The sequence below is a fragment of the Vicugna pacos genome, chromosome 19, assembly GCF_048564905.1.
Source record: "Vicugna pacos chromosome 19, VicPac4, whole genome shotgun sequence".
Classification (NCBI taxonomy): Eukaryota; Metazoa; Chordata; class Mammalia; order Artiodactyla; family Camelidae; genus Vicugna; species Vicugna pacos.
In genome coordinates this window covers 38,443,879-38,461,635 of record NC_133005.1, presented here as the reverse complement: position 1 = coordinate 38,461,635, position 17,757 = coordinate 38,443,879, and the positions used below count along the sequence as shown (strand labels likewise).

The 17,757-nt window shown below is 47.4% G+C and overlaps 1 protein-coding gene across 3 annotated transcripts in view; it reads left to right on the top strand.

The window, feature by feature from the left end:
• The first annotated feature begins 649 nt into the window (after positions 1 to 649).
• The window catches only part of ZFP64 (ZFP64 zinc finger protein), a 66,527-nt gene continuing 49,419 nt past the window's right edge, over positions 650 to 17,757 (top strand). The window contains exons 1-2 of one of the 3 annotated variants that reach the window (XM_072944431.1): positions 650 to 1,261; positions 4,173 to 4,412. In XM_072944431.1, the coding sequence (XP_072800532.1) occupies positions 1,216 to 1,261; positions 4,173 to 4,412 (286 nt within the window). In that variant the 5' untranslated portion in view covers positions 650 to 1,215. The remainder of the gene's footprint in view (positions 1,262 to 4,172; positions 4,413 to 17,757) is intronic. The other 2 variants (XM_072944430.1, XM_072944429.1) reach the window with 2 other exon arrangements.

The window sequence follows — 17,757 nt, the reverse complement described above, 5'->3', positions numbered from 1 at the left end:
AGACAGATACATAGCTAGATGGATGGATGGACAGATAGAGACACTCCAGATACACAATGTTGGATTTGTTAAGTTCTAAGAAGGAAGATAAAGCAGACCAGCAGGAAACAGGGAGCCACCGAGTGGGGAGGATGGAGCTGCAGTATTAGAACGGGCTAGCCAAGGAAGGAATCTCTAAGAATGTGAATTTGAAATCTAGACGTGAAGGCGTTAGGGAGGGTGGCAGGTGGACACCAAGGGAACAGTAAGCACAAAAGCCTTGAAGCTGGAGAGTGTGTGGGGCTGACGCCAGAGAGAAGGAAATAGTAGGAGATGGAGCCAGGCGAGCGGTGACATCAGGGAGGGCAGTGTCAGCCAGCATCAGGAACTTCACCTTGTAACTTAGAAATGCGCACCCTTGGGCCTCACCCCAGACCCACTGAATCAGAAACTCTGGGGTGGCCCCAGCAGTCCGTATTCTAACAAGCTCTCCAGGTGACTGAGATGCACAAAAATGTTGGCAGACCCGGGGCGGGGGTAGGGGGGCGCTACAGCGATTCATCCCAGCTGTTACCCATGCACGTGATCACGGTCCTCTTTATTCCACCAGCTGGGCAGGGGACCCGCCCAGCGCTCTGCTGATTTGAGGGGTGCTGACGCTCAGCCGAGGTTTCTCCCAAGCCCGCCGGGCCCCGCGCACACCTCCAACTGAACCCCGACTCGGTCCTCTTGCAAACCTCCCGGGCGACCCCGGATTGATGAGGCTGCCCGGCCGCCGTGGGGACCAAACGCCTAAGGGGCAGGTGCAAAGGCGCCAGAACCCGGAGGCCAGACGCGCCGGCCCAGATAGCAGCGGTGCGGGCAGGACGCCGGCTGCTGTAGCCCGGGGGGCGCATCTCTCGCCCGCGGTCGCCCAGCGCGCTGGGACGCGTGTGCACCAGCCGAACCCCGGGGGATTCCGCGGGTGCGGGGCCGCGCGGCCTGGGCATCGGGATTGGCCCGCTGCTTCCCCCGGGAGCCGCTGATGCGAAGCCAGGTTGGGGCGGCCGGGCCCGGCCAGCGCCCTCTAGGCAGCGGAAGTGGAGCTTGCTTTACATCCGTCCTCCCCGCCTCGCAGAGTTGGGAGAAGGAAGGCTGGGGGGTGTGGAAAAATAAAAGGAAAAGTCCTTGCACCATGTAGACCCGCGCCCCCTACCCTGGCACCCCGGCCGGCCGGGGACCTCCCAGTCTGCGGCCATGAACGCGAGCAGCGAGGGCGAGAGCTTTCCGGGCTCGGTGCAAAGTAAGTGCTTTTCCGGGCGCAGTGCGCGCTCCGGGGCCCAGTGCGCGCTCCGGGGCCCGGGCCCAAGCACGTCTGCGACGCAGCGAGCAGGCCCGGGGCCCCGAAATCGGGGTGACGGCCCGGAGCCGGCGCCTCGGGGACCGCGGCGGGCGCGCAGTACAGGAGGCGCCGGAGTGGGCTTGGGGTGGGGGCGCCCAACCCAGCGCAAGGCGGGGGGCGCTCTCCAGCCTCGAAAGACCCGTTGGAAGGGAACGGTGGGGGAGGGCATGCCGTTCAGACAATCGCCACCCCCTCGGGGTTTTCCCCGCCCCCCGGTGGAGTTTGAAGGTGGATTTGGGGTAACCGCGGCAACGCTGATGGGAAAACTTCTGCCTCGGTGGCCCCAAATCTTTCTGGAGCTCGTAAGGTTTCATGAGGTCTGGCCGGCTGGCCTTGCCGGCTTACTGCAAAGCCTTTTGCACATTAAAGGTGGAGATCTGAATAGGGAACGGGGCCGTGGTCGTTTGCTTAGAGTTCGGGGTTCATTTTTATTTTCTTGTTGAGGACAGCAGCGTTTTTCAAGCCCGTGGTTTCGTCCGGCACAGTGTTTCCCAAAGTCTGGTCCAGGGACTGAGCGCAAACCAGCCACCTGGGAGCTGAAGCGCTTATTTAAAAACAAAAAGCAAAAAAGCAAAAAACCTCTCTGGGCCCCACCCATTCAGTGAGGGGCTGGGTTTGAGGGAAGGAGGGGGATCTGCCCACCTTACCCTGGCGATTCGGATGCACGTAAAGTTTGAGAACCCCTGGCGCAGGGGTTTGCAGACACTTGGCACGTAGTAAGCACTTAGCTTGTTAGCTGTTAACTGTTAACAATTTTGGAGACGCTGGCCCCCAAACTTGGCTATGTATTCCTCGCATAACTTGAGAAAAGCACAGATTTCCCGGAACGCCAGCCCCCATGTACCCCTCCTCCATTATGACTGTCTCTGAAGTGGGGCTCAGATATGTATGTTTAAACACCCCACCCCACCCCCGACCCCCGTTGTTCTGATGCCAAGACCGGTCTGGAGGACTTTGCAGAGATAAAGGAATTCTTTTTGTTGAGGTGAGCACAGACTGCCCTTGTTTTTTATTTGGTCTCAGTTAATTCTCATTACAGATTTTCAGAGGGGATACTTTCAAATTCAAATAGAGCACTTCAGCAATAAGCCCACCAGGTGGCATGCTGGGGGGTGGCAATCCCCGTGCTGGCCTTTTACAAGGACCAACTCATTTAATCCTCATAACCATCCTAGGAGGCAGAACCCTCTCCCCGTTTCATCCTGGGCATCAGTATTATTTGACCATTAAAGAATCCTCAGCGATGCAACAGGCTACATCTCTTGGTTTCTTACCTTCCTGTTAATCCCGTGGGCACAGGAAGGTGGTGTTTCAGAGAAGAAAAGGGTCCATTCCCTCCATCCACTAATTTCAAAGTACTTAAGTGCACAGGGTGTTCTGCAAGATGGCTTATAAAACATTACCATACTCAGCCCAGAGCACCTTTTCTTAGCAAGTCAACCAAATGGTATTTCCACACAGAGATGTCTTGGTTGGAAGGGGGAAATTGGATACAATGCTCATATTTTAGAAATTTTCATAAAATTATGATGCATGGGTGCCAACTATATATGCACAAAGGTAGTTCTCATACTATTTAGACTTGGGGAAAATTGGAAATAATATGAAGACCTTATAGTTACTGAGAAATTATGAGGCATGGGAAACATGGAATAATGTGCTGTCATTAAATAATTACATTTATAAAGAGATTTTAGTGATATAGCACAATATTTATGCAGTATTACGTGGGGGAAAGATTAAATTACAACACATTATGATCTCAAACAATTTTAATGGAAAATAATTTTTAATTGAAAATGAATGGAAAGAAATATTTTGTAATATTCATGGTACACATAAGTGATTTCCCTCCCAGCTTCTTCTCTTCCAAATTTTCTGTTATAAACATGACTTTACTTGTAATGAGGCAAACAAAGATTTTAAAATAAAAATTAAGGTAGTCATATTAGAGACTTATTAACTATATTTCTTTATTTAACAAACATTTATATAGCACTTTCTAATATAGTGCCAGGACTGTGGTAAGTGCTTTGCAAATGTTAACACAGTATTAACTCTTGGTATTATTACTATTGAGAAATAATGTCTCTCTCAGTTAGGAATGAATTTTGGCTACAAGTAACAAAACTCAACTATACTGGCCTAATGAAAAGTCTGGAATTGTTTGATTCCAAGGTTGATTCAGGGAATCAGTGAAGTAAGCTTCTGTAGGGATCTTAGCATTTACCTCATGGTTACAACATGGCTGCAAAAGCCCCTGGCATCACAACTGCTTTCAAGGCCCGAAGAAGAGGGGGACAGTCCCAACCATATCAGCTCCTTTTTTATCACAAAGCCACACTTTTCCCAGAAGCTCCTCCAGCATTGTGCTAGAGGGGTTCCCAAGTATGTAGGGGACCAAGATTATTTAGACTAGTGGTTCTCATGATTGTGGAGGGGGTTGGGAAAGTGGGGGCATTGGTTTTCATAATGACTGGGAAGTACAACTACCATTTAATTGGAACAGGAGATGCCTGCTGATCCTTTGAAGTGCAGTGCAGAACGCTGCACGTTGAAAAACTTTCTTGCATAAAAATGCCACTAGTGCCCCTGTGGGCAATAATCAGGAGCACCACCTGGGTCTGGGTACATTGCTGCTGGGACAGAACTGGGATCCTGTTTGCAATGAAGAAGAGGGGAGTCGAATGGATATTGGGCCAGTAACTAGTCATGCCTGCCACCATGTCCTTTTTCCTACCATGAATCTGGTTTGTGTAGTAATTTCAACCTATTTGGAATTCATCCGTGACTTTCCCTTTGTCCCATGGAGTTCCAGGTGGCACAACAGTGCTGGTTGAGCTGACTCCCGACATCCACATCTGTGGCATCTGCAAGCAGCAGTTTAACAACCTGGACACCTTTGTCGCTCACAAGCAAAGTGGCTGCCAGCTGACCAGCACGTCCGGGGCAGTGCCTAGCACCGTCCAGTTTGTATCAGAGGAAACAGTGCCTGCCACCCAGACGCAGACCACCACACGAACCATCACCTCGGAGACCCAGACGATCACAGGTATGGCTGGGGGGTGAGAGGAAGTCACTTAGAGTTAACCTGTGTCCCAAACGCCTCCACAGAGCTTGTTAAAAATACAGATACCCAGGGCCCACCACTGAGGGTTGCTGATTCATTATTTTTAACAAGCTCCACTGGGAAGCCAGCTGCCCAGCCAGGTTTGGGAGCTGCTTGGTTAAAGCTTTAAGTGGTAGCAGTTATAAATTGTCATGTGCTAAACAAAAACAGGCAAAAATCAAGTTTCTAAAACAAAAACCTATATACTAAGAAAAAAATACTTGCAAGAAATGATAAAAAGGGAAAAGTATTTTGGGTGATGGGAATATGTATGTGATTCCTGAATTTGCAAAGGGACGAAACAGTGATTTTTTAAAAATTATTAAATCTATAAACACACATTGATGCCTCCCCTCCCCTGTACTACCAACAAGAAGACAGAAAAGTACATCCTAGTTCTTGGTTGTGTCCAAAATAAGGTTCAGATGGATCCAAAATTTAAATCTACACAATGAAACTGTAAAAGTTCTAGAGTAAAAATTACACACACAGAAACACACATGTGCACACACTCCCCTCATACTTATACCTATACGATCTGCCTTAAGGGACCAGAGAACTTTAAAAACAGAAAGTAACCCATTTATGAGATAGTAGAGACACTGCTGGATCCCATGGGGAAATGGAGAATGTATTCCCTAGCTGATTTTTAATTTAAAAAATACATTTATTAAAACTGTGCCCGTCAAGGAAGACAAGTTGTGGGATCCTTCCCCCAAAAGAAAAAGAATTATGTTATGTGGCTGCAAATGAAGTTACTATTTTTCCAAAGTAAAAACAGTGTATAAAAAAATCTAAAGACAAATAATTGGGGGAAAAAATCGCAGCACATACATGACTTGTCCCTCATATATAAAGAACTCCTAAAAATCAATAAAAGAACCAAGTGGAAAAGTCAGCCAAGGGCAGCAGATGATATTCAAGAGCTGCTAAACATAAAAGGATATGTCATTGCCTTGGTAATTAAAGAAATGCAAATCAAAAGAAGGCTTAGGGCCAAGGTACCACTTTCCTTTCCTTTCTGGAGATGTAAATTCATGTAACCTGGGCAATTTTGTGGTATCTTTCAAACTTTAAATCTTACATTTAAAATCTTTTCAAATTTTAAAATGTACAGAAACACATATACACAACAAGTCCACTTCTAGGTATTTATCCTATAAAACCTGATAAACAAGTGTGCAAGGTCATTTGCTTACAGTATATACTATAAAGAAAATGGAACCTTTGTATGTATATGTCAAGAGGAAATTAGATGAATAAATACTAGAGATGAATAATGAATAGTAATCTAACAATTTATTAAATGAATACATTCAGACAATGGAATATGACTTAGCTTTGAAAAGGGGCACTAGATCTGTGTACAGACATAGATTCTCAAGGTGAGTGTGAAAAAGCACACATATGTGTACACACATGGTATTATATTCACAGAAAGCTTCTAGAACAGGAATGAAGCAGGCAATGTTAATGAGAGAAGTAAGCTGTGCACAAGGTATCAGGGAATGGTGGGGACTGTGGTAAAGTGGAGAAAGCTACTCTTCAGATCCAGTTGGTTAGAAATTTGGGTTTGTCTGAGAAACTGAAAAATGTAAAATTCCCCAAGTTTTAAAACTTTGTTGACCAAGCAAAACACATCTGTGAGCCTGACTGAGCCCACCAGCAACTTCTAGCCTGTTCTCAGTGTTTACCAAGTAGTTAATCTGGGGCTGCAGAGCAGAGGACATCTGAAGTGGGGGTACCAGCTTTCACCTTGTCAGTCGTATATTGATGTGGTATGCGAATTTTTCAGCAAAGTAAGCAAAGTTTTGTGGTTTCTTTAATGCATCCAACATGTTTCTGCTGAATTTTTTAAGCATTGAAATATAATTGATCACCTCAGAAACTGCAGTAAGATTACCTTGAGATCTTCCCACTTTCTCTTGCGTTTATCTTAATTCTCATCTTAGAGAAAGTCACCAAGAAAATGTTAAAACTGAATACTGCCTTAGAGTTGGTCCTGGTATAAACTTCTCATTTGACAGCTGGACAAAGTAAAGCTGCAAGTGGGCATGAGACATGGCCAGGGTCCCACCACAGGTTCAAGACAGTCCTGGGACTTCAGCACTTTGGCCCTTACCCTAGTGGTCTTCTGCCTGGAGACTTCGTGTTCGGTCCCCTGTCCTCAGAAACAAACTCCCAGTAACGCCACACACCGGGTGTGAAGCCTGTGACACGAGGGCCCTGCGTGAGGAGGGTTCAAGGGCCACACTTTGTCTATGGCCTTTGCATCTTTCTGGGTTCTGAGCCTTTGCTTATGCTGTTTCCTCTGCCTGAAATACCTTTCCTGCCTTTGCCTGGCTGATGCCAAGTCAACCTCAGAACTTTAAGGTTCAGGACAGTCTACACAGGGAGAATCTGGCTTCCTCTCAGGACAGTCCCTTACCCTCTGAATTACCATAGCTGCAATCTCCTTTCTGTCTTCCAAATGAGCCACGTTTCCTTATGCCTCAGAGCCTTTGTATGTGTTGTTCCCTCCGCCTGGGACTGACAGTTCTTATGCATGCATCAGAGCTGGGCTTAAACGCATTTCCTCAAAGGGCCCCTCTGACAACACCCACCGCGTGCACACTGTTCTCCCAGACCAGGTCCCGTAATTAAATGGTTGTTTGCAGAACAAACTTAAGGTCTGTCCCGTCACTGACCCATAAGCACCGTGAGGTCAGGGCTTCCCCCCTCCTGTTCACCATGGATCCCAGCACCATATTCTAGGCACTTACTTATTCTTTAGGGGCATGAACACACAATTGCCCAAATCTCACGTCCATCAGTAAAGCTGACCTCACACCAAATAACTGCTCCTTCTGCCCTAGTTGTCTACTCAGAGATGGTCACCCTTCTCTTAGCATGTCTACTGTGAGCCATGCCCCAGTGCTGTTGACTGCCCTGTACGGTCAGGCCGGGCCTGGAGTCCTCTTGTGCCCAGCTCCCAGTGGCACCCACTGCACTGGGTTGATGGGAGCTCCAAGCCTTTATCCCAGTCTGCCAACCTAGACTGCGGGCAAGTCGCTTACTCTCTCTGCTTCATATTCGTCACCCGTGAAAAGGGGTTATAATGGTACCTAATACTATTAGGTGATAGAATTAGGTGCCTGGTATCGTTGGGTTATTGTGAGGACTCTTCAATGAGCCACATAAAGGACCTGGGACAGAGTCACTTGGGCTCAATAAACAGCTGTTTTATTAATGGAGAGATGAATGAGCAGGTGGTGGGTGCATGGTGCAATGTGTGGGATGCCCTGTCTCGGCCTGACTCAGCTGCTCCTGATTTCTCCTGTGTCTTTGCCACAAAACAAGCGGACTCTTGCTTTTTCCCTTCTTTTACACCCTTTATTTTGGTTTACTGGGCCCGACTCCCCTGAACTTTGGGCTTCCATGTCCCACTAGAAGCAGTCCCCAGACCTGCCTGTGGACCACAGTCCCCGGGGAGCTTGTGAAACACACTGGTACCTGGGCTGTATCTCTGAATCTGAGTCACTGAGGCTTGGGTTGAGGCATCTGCATTTTTAACAAACTCCCAGAGAGGAGAGGGTGTAGCTCAAGTGGTAGAACACATGCTTAGCATGCATGAGGTCCTGGGTTCAATCTCTGGTACCTCCTCTGAAAAATACATAAGTCAAATTAACTACCTCCCTCCCCCCAAAATAAAAATAAAAGATGAATAAGAGGCTTTTAAAAAGCAAACAAACTAAAAAACTCCCGGGAGATTGCATGTCTCAACTCAGTTGGAGAGTCACTCACTGCCCAAGGCCACAGTTCGACCCCCAACCCTGGCTGATCCCACCCAGACATGAACTGGGGGTATTGGTCCCTCTTTGGCACTCGATTAAACCAACCCTTTCCTTGCTCAGCTCGTATGTATGTAAAGTAAAATTTTGACCCAGTATGTAAAGTAAAATTTATTCTCTGCCTGCTAGCTTCATAAGATACCTGTTTGGCATTTAAGAATCTTCCTGTAGAAGCAGTAGAATTAGCTACTGATGCTGGTGAAAAGAATTAGCACATCCTACATGCATTTTCTGAGTTTATGACTTAAAATCACGGGGCTCTGGAATCAGGCCCCTGAGTGTGAGTCTTGGCTGCTTAGGGCCTTAGGAGCTGTGTGACCAGTGCAAGTTAAAAGAGCTCTTGGTGTCCCATTTTTAAAGTGGGGACAAAAATAAATAGAAAGGCCATGGAGTTTGGTAGTGACAAGTCCGGGGTCCTGAGCCAGCCTGCCTGGGCTCAGATCCCGGCTGCAGCACTTGCTAACCAGGTAACCCTGGGCACGTGACTTAGGGTCTCAGTATCTCCGTTTCCCCAACTGAGAAATGGGTGGGGATGATGATGGTACCGACCTCACAGGGTCCCAGCCAGGCTTCAGTGGGCTTCTGCACAGAAGACACTTAGAGCCATCAGGGTTAGCTCTCATTGCTTACCGAATCAGGGGGCGGTGAAAATTAAACAGCACACAGAAATTTTTGCAAAGGGCTTGGCTCATGGCAAGCCGACAGCTGATATGAGTTGAATTATCCCTGGACCCAGAATGATCTCTCCCACCTCTTCTGGTTGATTTCTACTCTTAGGTCCCAGAATAAAACTCACCTTCACCTAGAAGCTGGCCATGATTCCTCCCTGTCTCCCACACCCCACCCCAAGGTTAGATTTTTCACTGCTTCCCCACCGAGCACTTATCACAGTTGCAGTTAACTTGTTATTTGGTATCAAGCAGTCTTTAGTTAGCCAGAGAAGTGAATTCAGATGCTCCCGGGGTTCAAGTGGTGGCAGTGAAGGCAGCAACAGATCTGCTGTGGTGGAGGGTGGGCGGGCCTGTGGACCACCGGCAGAGGGAGAGGAAGGCACCCTCCAACAGGCAGGAAGCATCGTCAGCGGGGCCCTGGTGGTGCTGGGGGCTGGCTGGCTCTCCCGGGCGGGCCACGCCGTTCCCTTGTGGAGCATCAGGATTTCACAGAACTTCAGCGGGAGACAGGGCCACGCTGTGACCATGGGGGAACAGGACACAAACAAAGCCCCTCCGTTATCATCTCTGAGCCACAGAATACCAGGCATGCCCTCCTCCCCCGCTAACCCGAGGGACGCTGCTGCTTTAGCTGGTGCGGCTCTAGCCTCTGCTGCCCGGTAACGTTCACGAAGATACAAATCCTGCACTTGTCCCTGCTTCCCGACAGCCTCCAGTGTGGCCTTGAACCCTCCCTCCAGAACCATCTAACATGAACCCCAAACCTATAATACACGAAGCCCTTTCTAGCGCCTTCTTCCAGAGACCCTCCACGGCTCCTGTGGTGGGAGTTTTCCCTCAATGGCAGGTGTGTCCCTGGTGGTCTTTGGCCAGAGTCATCAGGAGAGGGAAGACCTCGCCCACCTAAATGATCTTGAAAACCTTTTAAAAAAAAAAAAAAAGTTGAGCCTGTGATCTCCAAAGTAGTGGCTTAATTTCTAGTTCACTAGACTGTGAATCTCCCCCAAGCAGGAGCTAATCAGGCTTACTTCCCTGCCCTCCAGCACCAGGCCTGGCACATCCGGGGCCCTCAGCAAGTCAGTTACTGAATGAGCCCGGGAAAGGACGGCTGTAAGGATTACATTTGTTAAGGTGCCCGAAGTTCCTGGCCTGGCATCTGCCCTGCCGTGAGGGCCGGGGGAGGGCAGCTCTGGGACTGTTCTGTGCCACCTACTAGAGCTGAGATAACGGACCGGAGAGGAAACCCCAAGCCCGCACGCGGAGGGGAGGAGAATTTAGCTGTAACGCATACAAGCCCAGCCATCTGTGACAAGAACAGCCTTGTGCAAAAAGTCAATAGAGTAGATTGGTCCCTATGGGGAAAGCCTGGAGGGAAAAGTTATGAGTGAGAATGAATGTATGAGAGGCCTTGAAAAATTCCCTGGCATTTGGGAGGAAGATGGTGGGAAGGGGGCACTGCCTACTTGATCTGCAGGTAGGGAAGCTCAGTGACACAGGACGAATGTAGGAAGCCATGCTTTAGCTCTGGCCTTTGTTCTGAAGGAGCTGGGGAGCCATTGAAGGTTGTTGAGTGTGTGAGTAATTTAGTAAGACAGACTATGTACTGATTTGCCAGGAGGATCTGGCAATAATAAGAAGAAGAGCAACTAATTCGTAGGAAGTGTTTATTATGTGCCACGCACGTTTCTAAGTCCTCTGTGTGAAGTAGTTTTTCACTACTTAAATTGTTGTGAATTTAAATTTAACATTTAAAAAAAGAATATGAGATGGAATATATATATATGTATGTATGTATAACTGAATCACTATGCTGTTCACCAGAAATTAGCACAACAGTGTAAACCGGCTATACTTCAAAAAAAAAAGATGCATTTTATATTTAATTAAAAATTAAAATTTTAAAACATAAATTAGGTATTCAGAATTATTGTCCCCATTTTACTAAGAATGAGCTATATCACAAAGGCGCTGAATAACTTGACCAAGGTGACAGCGCCGTAAAGTGGCAGGACTGGGTGGGCCTCAGAGCCAGGCTGCCTGGTTGCAGCGTCTGTAACTTGGCCATACCACATCACCCCTTAGTAAAGTCCTCGCTGTGGTGTTTCTCAAAAGAACCACCTGGAGCTTTGGTGAAAAACGCAGAGGCCCAGTGCCCTCCCCTGAGGATTCCATCTGGGTGGGCCTGAGCAGGGTCCTGGGAATCTGGACCAGCCAGTGACTGAGGTCTTGGGTCAGTTCAGATGCTTTCAGTTGCTCGTAGCAACACTAAACTACAAGTGGGCTGGACTGTGAGATGTTGCTTATCTCAGGATGAGAACAGGCAGGGCAGACCCAGGTCTTTTCATCTTCTCGCTGTCCTCGGCGATTGTCCTCATGGCCACAAGGTGGCTGCTACTGCTTTAGCCTCAAGTCTTCTCAGCCCTGCCCAGGGATGGAGAAAGAGGAAGCTTCCCTTTATCAGAGAGGAAATGCTTCCCCAGAATCTCCAGATCCCATCAGCCAAGATGGGTAACATGCCCAGTTCCTGTGCCCAGTTGCCCTGTCTTGGAGGCAGCAAGGGACAAGGAAGAGGGTCTTGGCAGTGGAATCCAATCCCAAGGCCCCTCTGGAGAGCCACACTCTTGCCACTACCCTGTTAGAATAGTCTAGAGCAGGCATTCTCAATGCTGGTATGCAAAAAAATTACCTGGAAAACTTGTTGTTTTTTTTAGAAAAAATACAGCTATAAATATACCCAGACTATACCCAGATCTCTGCATCAGAATCTCTGGTACATGATCGATTTTGAGAACCACTGGACCAGGAGGAAGGCAAGAAAGGATGGAAATCTATCGGTGGCAGTATGTCTGGCACATAGGTGCTTCCTTCTCAGAATGAAAGTCCACACAAAACTACAAAAGCTTAGCCCCAATTCCTAGTTCCAGGGTAAGCGGGTCTGACTGGTCCAGCTTCTGTGCAGGTGTCTGCCCTGGACCAATCAACTGCAGCAGAGAGAAGGGGCAGGGTCAGGAATTCCAACAGGGCAGCAGGCTCCTCCCGCGGGACAGGGGACAGTTGGGCTGATGTGCCTGGGAAGGTGTGTACCACACGCGGGAAAAGCCTGAGACGATTTTTCCTTAGAGAGAGAAGTGGCTTTTCTCTCAGGAGGCGAATCCTGAGTCTGCATTTGAATCAAGACCCCTACATGTGACTCACAGGTGTGGACAATATTGGAAGGAACAGGAAGAAACAAGCAGTAGATACAAATATATATGACAATGAAGGAATATCCTTAATTTATAAAGGCCATTTACAGGTGAATGAGAAGAAAGTAAAAATACAAAAAAAAAAAAAAGAAGCAGCTAATAGCTTGAACAAGCAGTTCACAAAGCAGGAATGCAAGTAGATAAAATATGGCAAAAAGGGGTTCATCTTCACCAGTGATGAAAGAATTAAATGAAAATGACCTCATTTTGTCCTGTCAAATAGTCTATGTGGTAGCCAAGGTGAAGGGGAGAATGTACATTGATCTAGATTTTCTGGAAGGATCATATAACTATGAATCACCAAGCAATAAAGTGACCAATCCATTTTGACCCAGTTTTTCAGCTTATAGGAAGGTATCCAGAGAAACCAGAGCTAAATTACATTTTTGGATAGGTGTTATTTTTAGAGGCAAACATGTAGAAACCAGCTCAGTGTCCACAAAAGGGGAAGGGCTGATTTAACTATGGCAGCCAAAATAGGTGTGTATTATATAGTCTTAAGAAATTATGTTCCGGGTGAATAATAACATGGCAAAAGGCTTTCACATAGCAAAATTGTTTAGTAAAACTGTGTAAAATTGTTTAACAGAAAAAAAAGAAAAGAATACAAAATGGCTTAAGCCATGATCCCAGTTTTATACTTTAAAAATCTGTGTAAAAAGAATGCATTAGCATTTAGCTCATCATTAATTCAACCAGTTTTCTTTGAGCCCCTGCGCTTTGCCAGGTTTTGTGTGTGAGATGCTGGGAGACAGTGATGGAGAGAAACAGGTGTTGTCCTCACTTGCTCATCCAACCAAATGGAGGAGAGGACGGTCATTACTTTCCCAAAGAACCATTTAATTGCGGTAGAGACTGAGCGCTGTGGAGAAAAAGTATAGCATTTAATGAGGATGTCATGCAAGGGGGTACATTGTCCTGTGAGGACAGCATTGGGCGGGGTTTTTTTTTTTCTATACTTGCTAGATTTTCTGCAATTGGTGTTTACTTTGGTTTTGCAAAAATAATACACTTTTAATTTAAAAAATGAGTGGAAGAAGTGAAAAGGATAAAAAAATCGAGGTTTTTAATTGAAGAAGAGAAGGGAGAAATAAAGTGGATTGGGAGATGTGAAAGCTACTTGAAGAGCAGTTTTGGGAAAGGAGCTACAGTTTGCCCATGCGAGCCCAGGGGGTCTAAGACATCAATGGGTCCTAACCTCAGGGAGAAAGAGTTTGGTTCCCTGTGAAATTCATGGGACAGTCTTGCTTTTTAAGCAACGTCATGAGTAACCGAACGCCCAAAGTGCCCCCGCTGCGGCTGGGACCACACATAACAAACGCATCTCAGATGCACCCCCCAGGCGCCCGGAGAGCCGGGGAGGGCCCTGCGGGCAGAAACCCAGGGGAAAGCAGGGTGAGGCTGTGCGCTGCTGGGAGTCAGAGGACTGGGGGCTGATCTCACTAAGTCTGGACTAGGTTGTAACAGCCACGCCCAAGGAGGAGATGAGGCCCTGAGCCCTCGCAGAAAGTTAGAAATGAGACCCTACCCCACCCCATGTGCCCAGAAAGTGGTGTCGCTTGCTACACCCTCAGTGAAAAGAGGGGCTTCAGAACATTCTGCCCTGGGGACAAGTCACGCCTCTGCTCTGCGCACCTCCCCCCTCAGCAGACCTGGGTGCATGGGGTTGTGCGTGCTGCCTTCGCTTCTGCTGGGCACGCAGATCCCCCAAGGCCGCTGCCACCGTTCCTGCCGAATCTGAAGGCGGACAAGTGACTCCATTCCTCCTAGTATAATACGACAGCACTGTGCTCTGATAACTTTCCAGCGCAGGCAATGTGCCCAGCTTGGTGTGTCTTAGCCTCCGCATAGTGTGACTGGAACAATGAGGTCTAAGTGCTGAGGTCACAGCTAACGTCCATCCCCATTTTCCTGGTGAAAGAACTGAACCGCAGACGAGGGACTTGGTCCAGGGCCCATAGACAGATGTGGGTCCCGGGTCAGTCTGACCACACACGCGCACACACACACACACCCTTGAAATTAACATCTTCAACATCAAATCACACTAACACTGGAAAGGACTGAGGCCACACACACACCCCCCCCTTGAAATTAACAGCGACTTCGACATCAAATCACACGCCAACACTGGAAAGGACTGAAGCGGCCCCTGAGATCAAAGCCCCCTGAAGGTATCTGCAGGTCCTGCTGTTTACAGGGGATCCTGGAAAGGGGCCGAGTGTGGGGGAGGGATGGGAGGAAGTGACCGGGATAAAGCCAGCCAGAGGGCCCCACCACTGGGGTACTGGATGCCCCAGTGCCCTTTGTCGGCTGTGGAATTCCCGACACGTGTTCAGTTACGTGCTTCCACGTTCCAGGCTGAAATGTCATCATCTCACTGACCGCTTTGCAGATCACCCTGCTTGCACCTGCGTGCCCCCGGCATCCCTGCTCCCCTTTCCTGCTTTATCTCCCTCCATAGCGTTTGGCTGTAGGGATTTAGATTACTTATTGCCTGCACCACTGCCAACTTTAGCGTCACCTCCATGAAGGCAGGGACTTTTGTTCCTTTGGCTCCCTGATGTTTCTATTACCTAGAACAGTGCCTGGCACATAGTAGGTGCCAAATCAACCAGTAGACAATAACAGCATGTTTCCTGTGCCTGATCCTTAATCCTGACGACAGCCCTAGGAGACAGGAATGGAAATTGTTCCCATTCTCCAGGTGAGGAAACTGAGGCTCAGGAGATAAGACTTAATAGCCCAAGCTCTTGAGCAGACCCCTTCTGGTCTAGGAGCCATCTACTTGGGGTGACACACACTGTGTGTGGTTAGCCCCACCCCCAGATGATTCCTGCAGTTGGGTGCCTGACTCCCTGTGCTTCTGCCACCTCCCGGAGACGCCAGAAGCACAGGCGAAATAGACAAATGGGACCACATCACACTTCTGTGCATCTAAGGAAGCAACCAACAGAATGTGAAGGCAACCTACAGAAGGGCAGAAATGTGTATCTGAGCAGAGGTTCATATCCGGAATACTTCCACGTTTCCCCTCTACCGTCACTCTGCACGAGAAGGATGCTAAGGCTTAAGGTGGAGGGGCAGGTGGACAGTTAGGAGACAGAGCCCCGCCCATCTCCCTGGGAGGCGGGCAGGAAGTCCTGGGCTCAGGAGCATTCAGCTACCTGCCAGGAGGGTTATGAGGACTCCACAGTGGAACCGTTGGGGGGATCTGGCCACTCTCACAACCCCTCCCCACCCCAGCGCCTTCCAGCCTTCTTTTTGTTCAAAAAGTGGTAGAGCAAGAAGTTGGGAAGTCGTAATAGTGTGACCAGCCATCCTAGTTGTAGCATGGAAAGTCCTGTGTCCTGAGTGACCCCTCAGTCCCAGACAAGCAGAGGCAGTTGGCCCCTGCTGGATCCTGACCATTCCCGTTGAGAGTTTGGTGCCCAGTTCTGGTTCTCTGTAGCGGCTGACATTTATTAAGACTCAGCTGTTGCTACTGATTCTCTCAGTAAACGTTGCAGCACCCTTATGAAGGGGACACTGGGATTACCCCCACTCACAGGCAAGGAAACTGAGGCTCAGAGAAGTTGCATAACTGGCCTGAGGTCCCACACAGGCAGCGGCTGAACCTGGACTCATCAATTCAAAGATATATTGTAACGTATCTGAAATGGTGGTGCACCTTTGAAGCAATGAGATCACACTGTCAGCCAACAGACAGTCACAAAAAATTGTCTTTGAGCACTTGTGAAGACTTGATCATCGCTGGTCACTTTTTTTGTCACTTCAGTAGAGTTGTGTGCATTTTTTTTAGAACTGTGTGTATTGAGTTTAATTGCTGTTTGAAACACCTTTTGAGATATTGCAGGATGATTCAGGCTCAAGATGAAAAGTAACTGGATGCCCAGAAATACCTGGTAACAGTAGCAGGGGATCAATTTGATATTAATGAAACAAATGTTTGTTGTTGGAGGAACAACTGCAGTTCTTGTAAAGCAACAATGGAGAAAGACAGAGCCCCTCAACTAGACAAAGCTGGGTTAAGATGTGCTGCTGAGATGTGCGGAAAAGCCTCATCTACACCATTAGTTCTCAGACTTGAGTGTGAGATCAGGATCATGTGGGCAGCCTGTTAGAACAGATTGCTGGGTCCACGCGAGAGTTTCTGATACAGTAGCTGGGGTGGGGCCTGAGAATCTGCCTTCGTGGCAAGTTCTAGTGCTGCTGGCTGGGGACCACTCTTTAAGAGCCAAGCAGAGCAGAGGAAGCAGGAGCAATAAACATTTCAACAAGGGGCAGGTGTGGTTGATTCATGCATCGGAGAGATGTGGCGTGAAGATGGAATTTGTCAGAATCTTCTGGCCACCTTTAAACAAAAGCTACTTAACTTCCCCCTTCATGTTTCAATTGAGAAAAATGGAAACCAGGAGTTTGCTCAAATACCAAATGCTGATAAAACCCAGGTGTTCATAGACGCACACTGGAGTGATGTCACTGCCAAAGGTGCCCAGGAGGTACAGGTCAGGAACTTGGATTTCCTGTCAATGTTCAGTGAAGTCTAAAAGAATTCATTCAATCAATACAGCATTTCTAAGGAATATCAATATGTGTATGAAATACCCAAAGAGTATGAAAGCATTTTATTATAATGTGTCAAAATGGTGGCTTTTTAAAAGTTACTGTATGTAAAATAATGCTGCATCTAGCAGTCTATAACATCTTAGATTCAAAGAAAGATGAAGTTTGTTTTAAGAGAAAATATGACTAGAACCTGTGGAATGAGTTTTACTGCTTCAGGCAAAGCCAGAATAGGGAGGGACACCAGGCACTTAGGTAAGTATACTCTGTGAATACAGTGGCAGAAATGGCAAAGGTGGTACCTCAGTGACTGACGTTTGGGAAACAGAATGTGACAGTGGCTCTCAAAGTCAACATTAGGGTGTCTCGGCCGGACAAGTTCACCCAATGAACAGTCCCCATGGTTACATTTACTTCTATTTGAACCCAAGTCTCCATGTGACGATTACATTAATAAAGGAAGAAAGAAAATACATATTCCCAAGCCCCAGATCATAAGTTTAATTAACAAAGTAGTAAAAACAATTTTATAAGTGGGAAAAAAATGTGAGACTGCATATTTCACCTGGTATAATGACAAAGTTAAAGACAAAGGTGATAAAGATGTTTGATCTCCTTTTCATTCTTTTTTCCTCAAACTTTCAGTGAGAGGACAAGAATTTTTTTTTTAAATGAGTACTTGTGTTTAGAGTGTATTTGTAGTTTTGCCCGAAATTCCTTCAGTCAGCTCCTTTCCAGTGTCTGTTAGGATTTTGTGATAAAGCTTATGAAAGTGCCTAATGTTTTTGGCTGAAGTGAACAGAAAACCTCCCTGGTGTAAATGATAGGAACATTTCTTATTTGTTTAGTAAGTCTCAATTTGAATTATTTTTAGGGCTGTGGCTCAACATCTGATTTTCTTGCTCTCTCTTTATGGTTACAGAATGGCTGCCACAGATCCAGATGTCACATCCTTATTCCAGTACGTCCAAAGTTA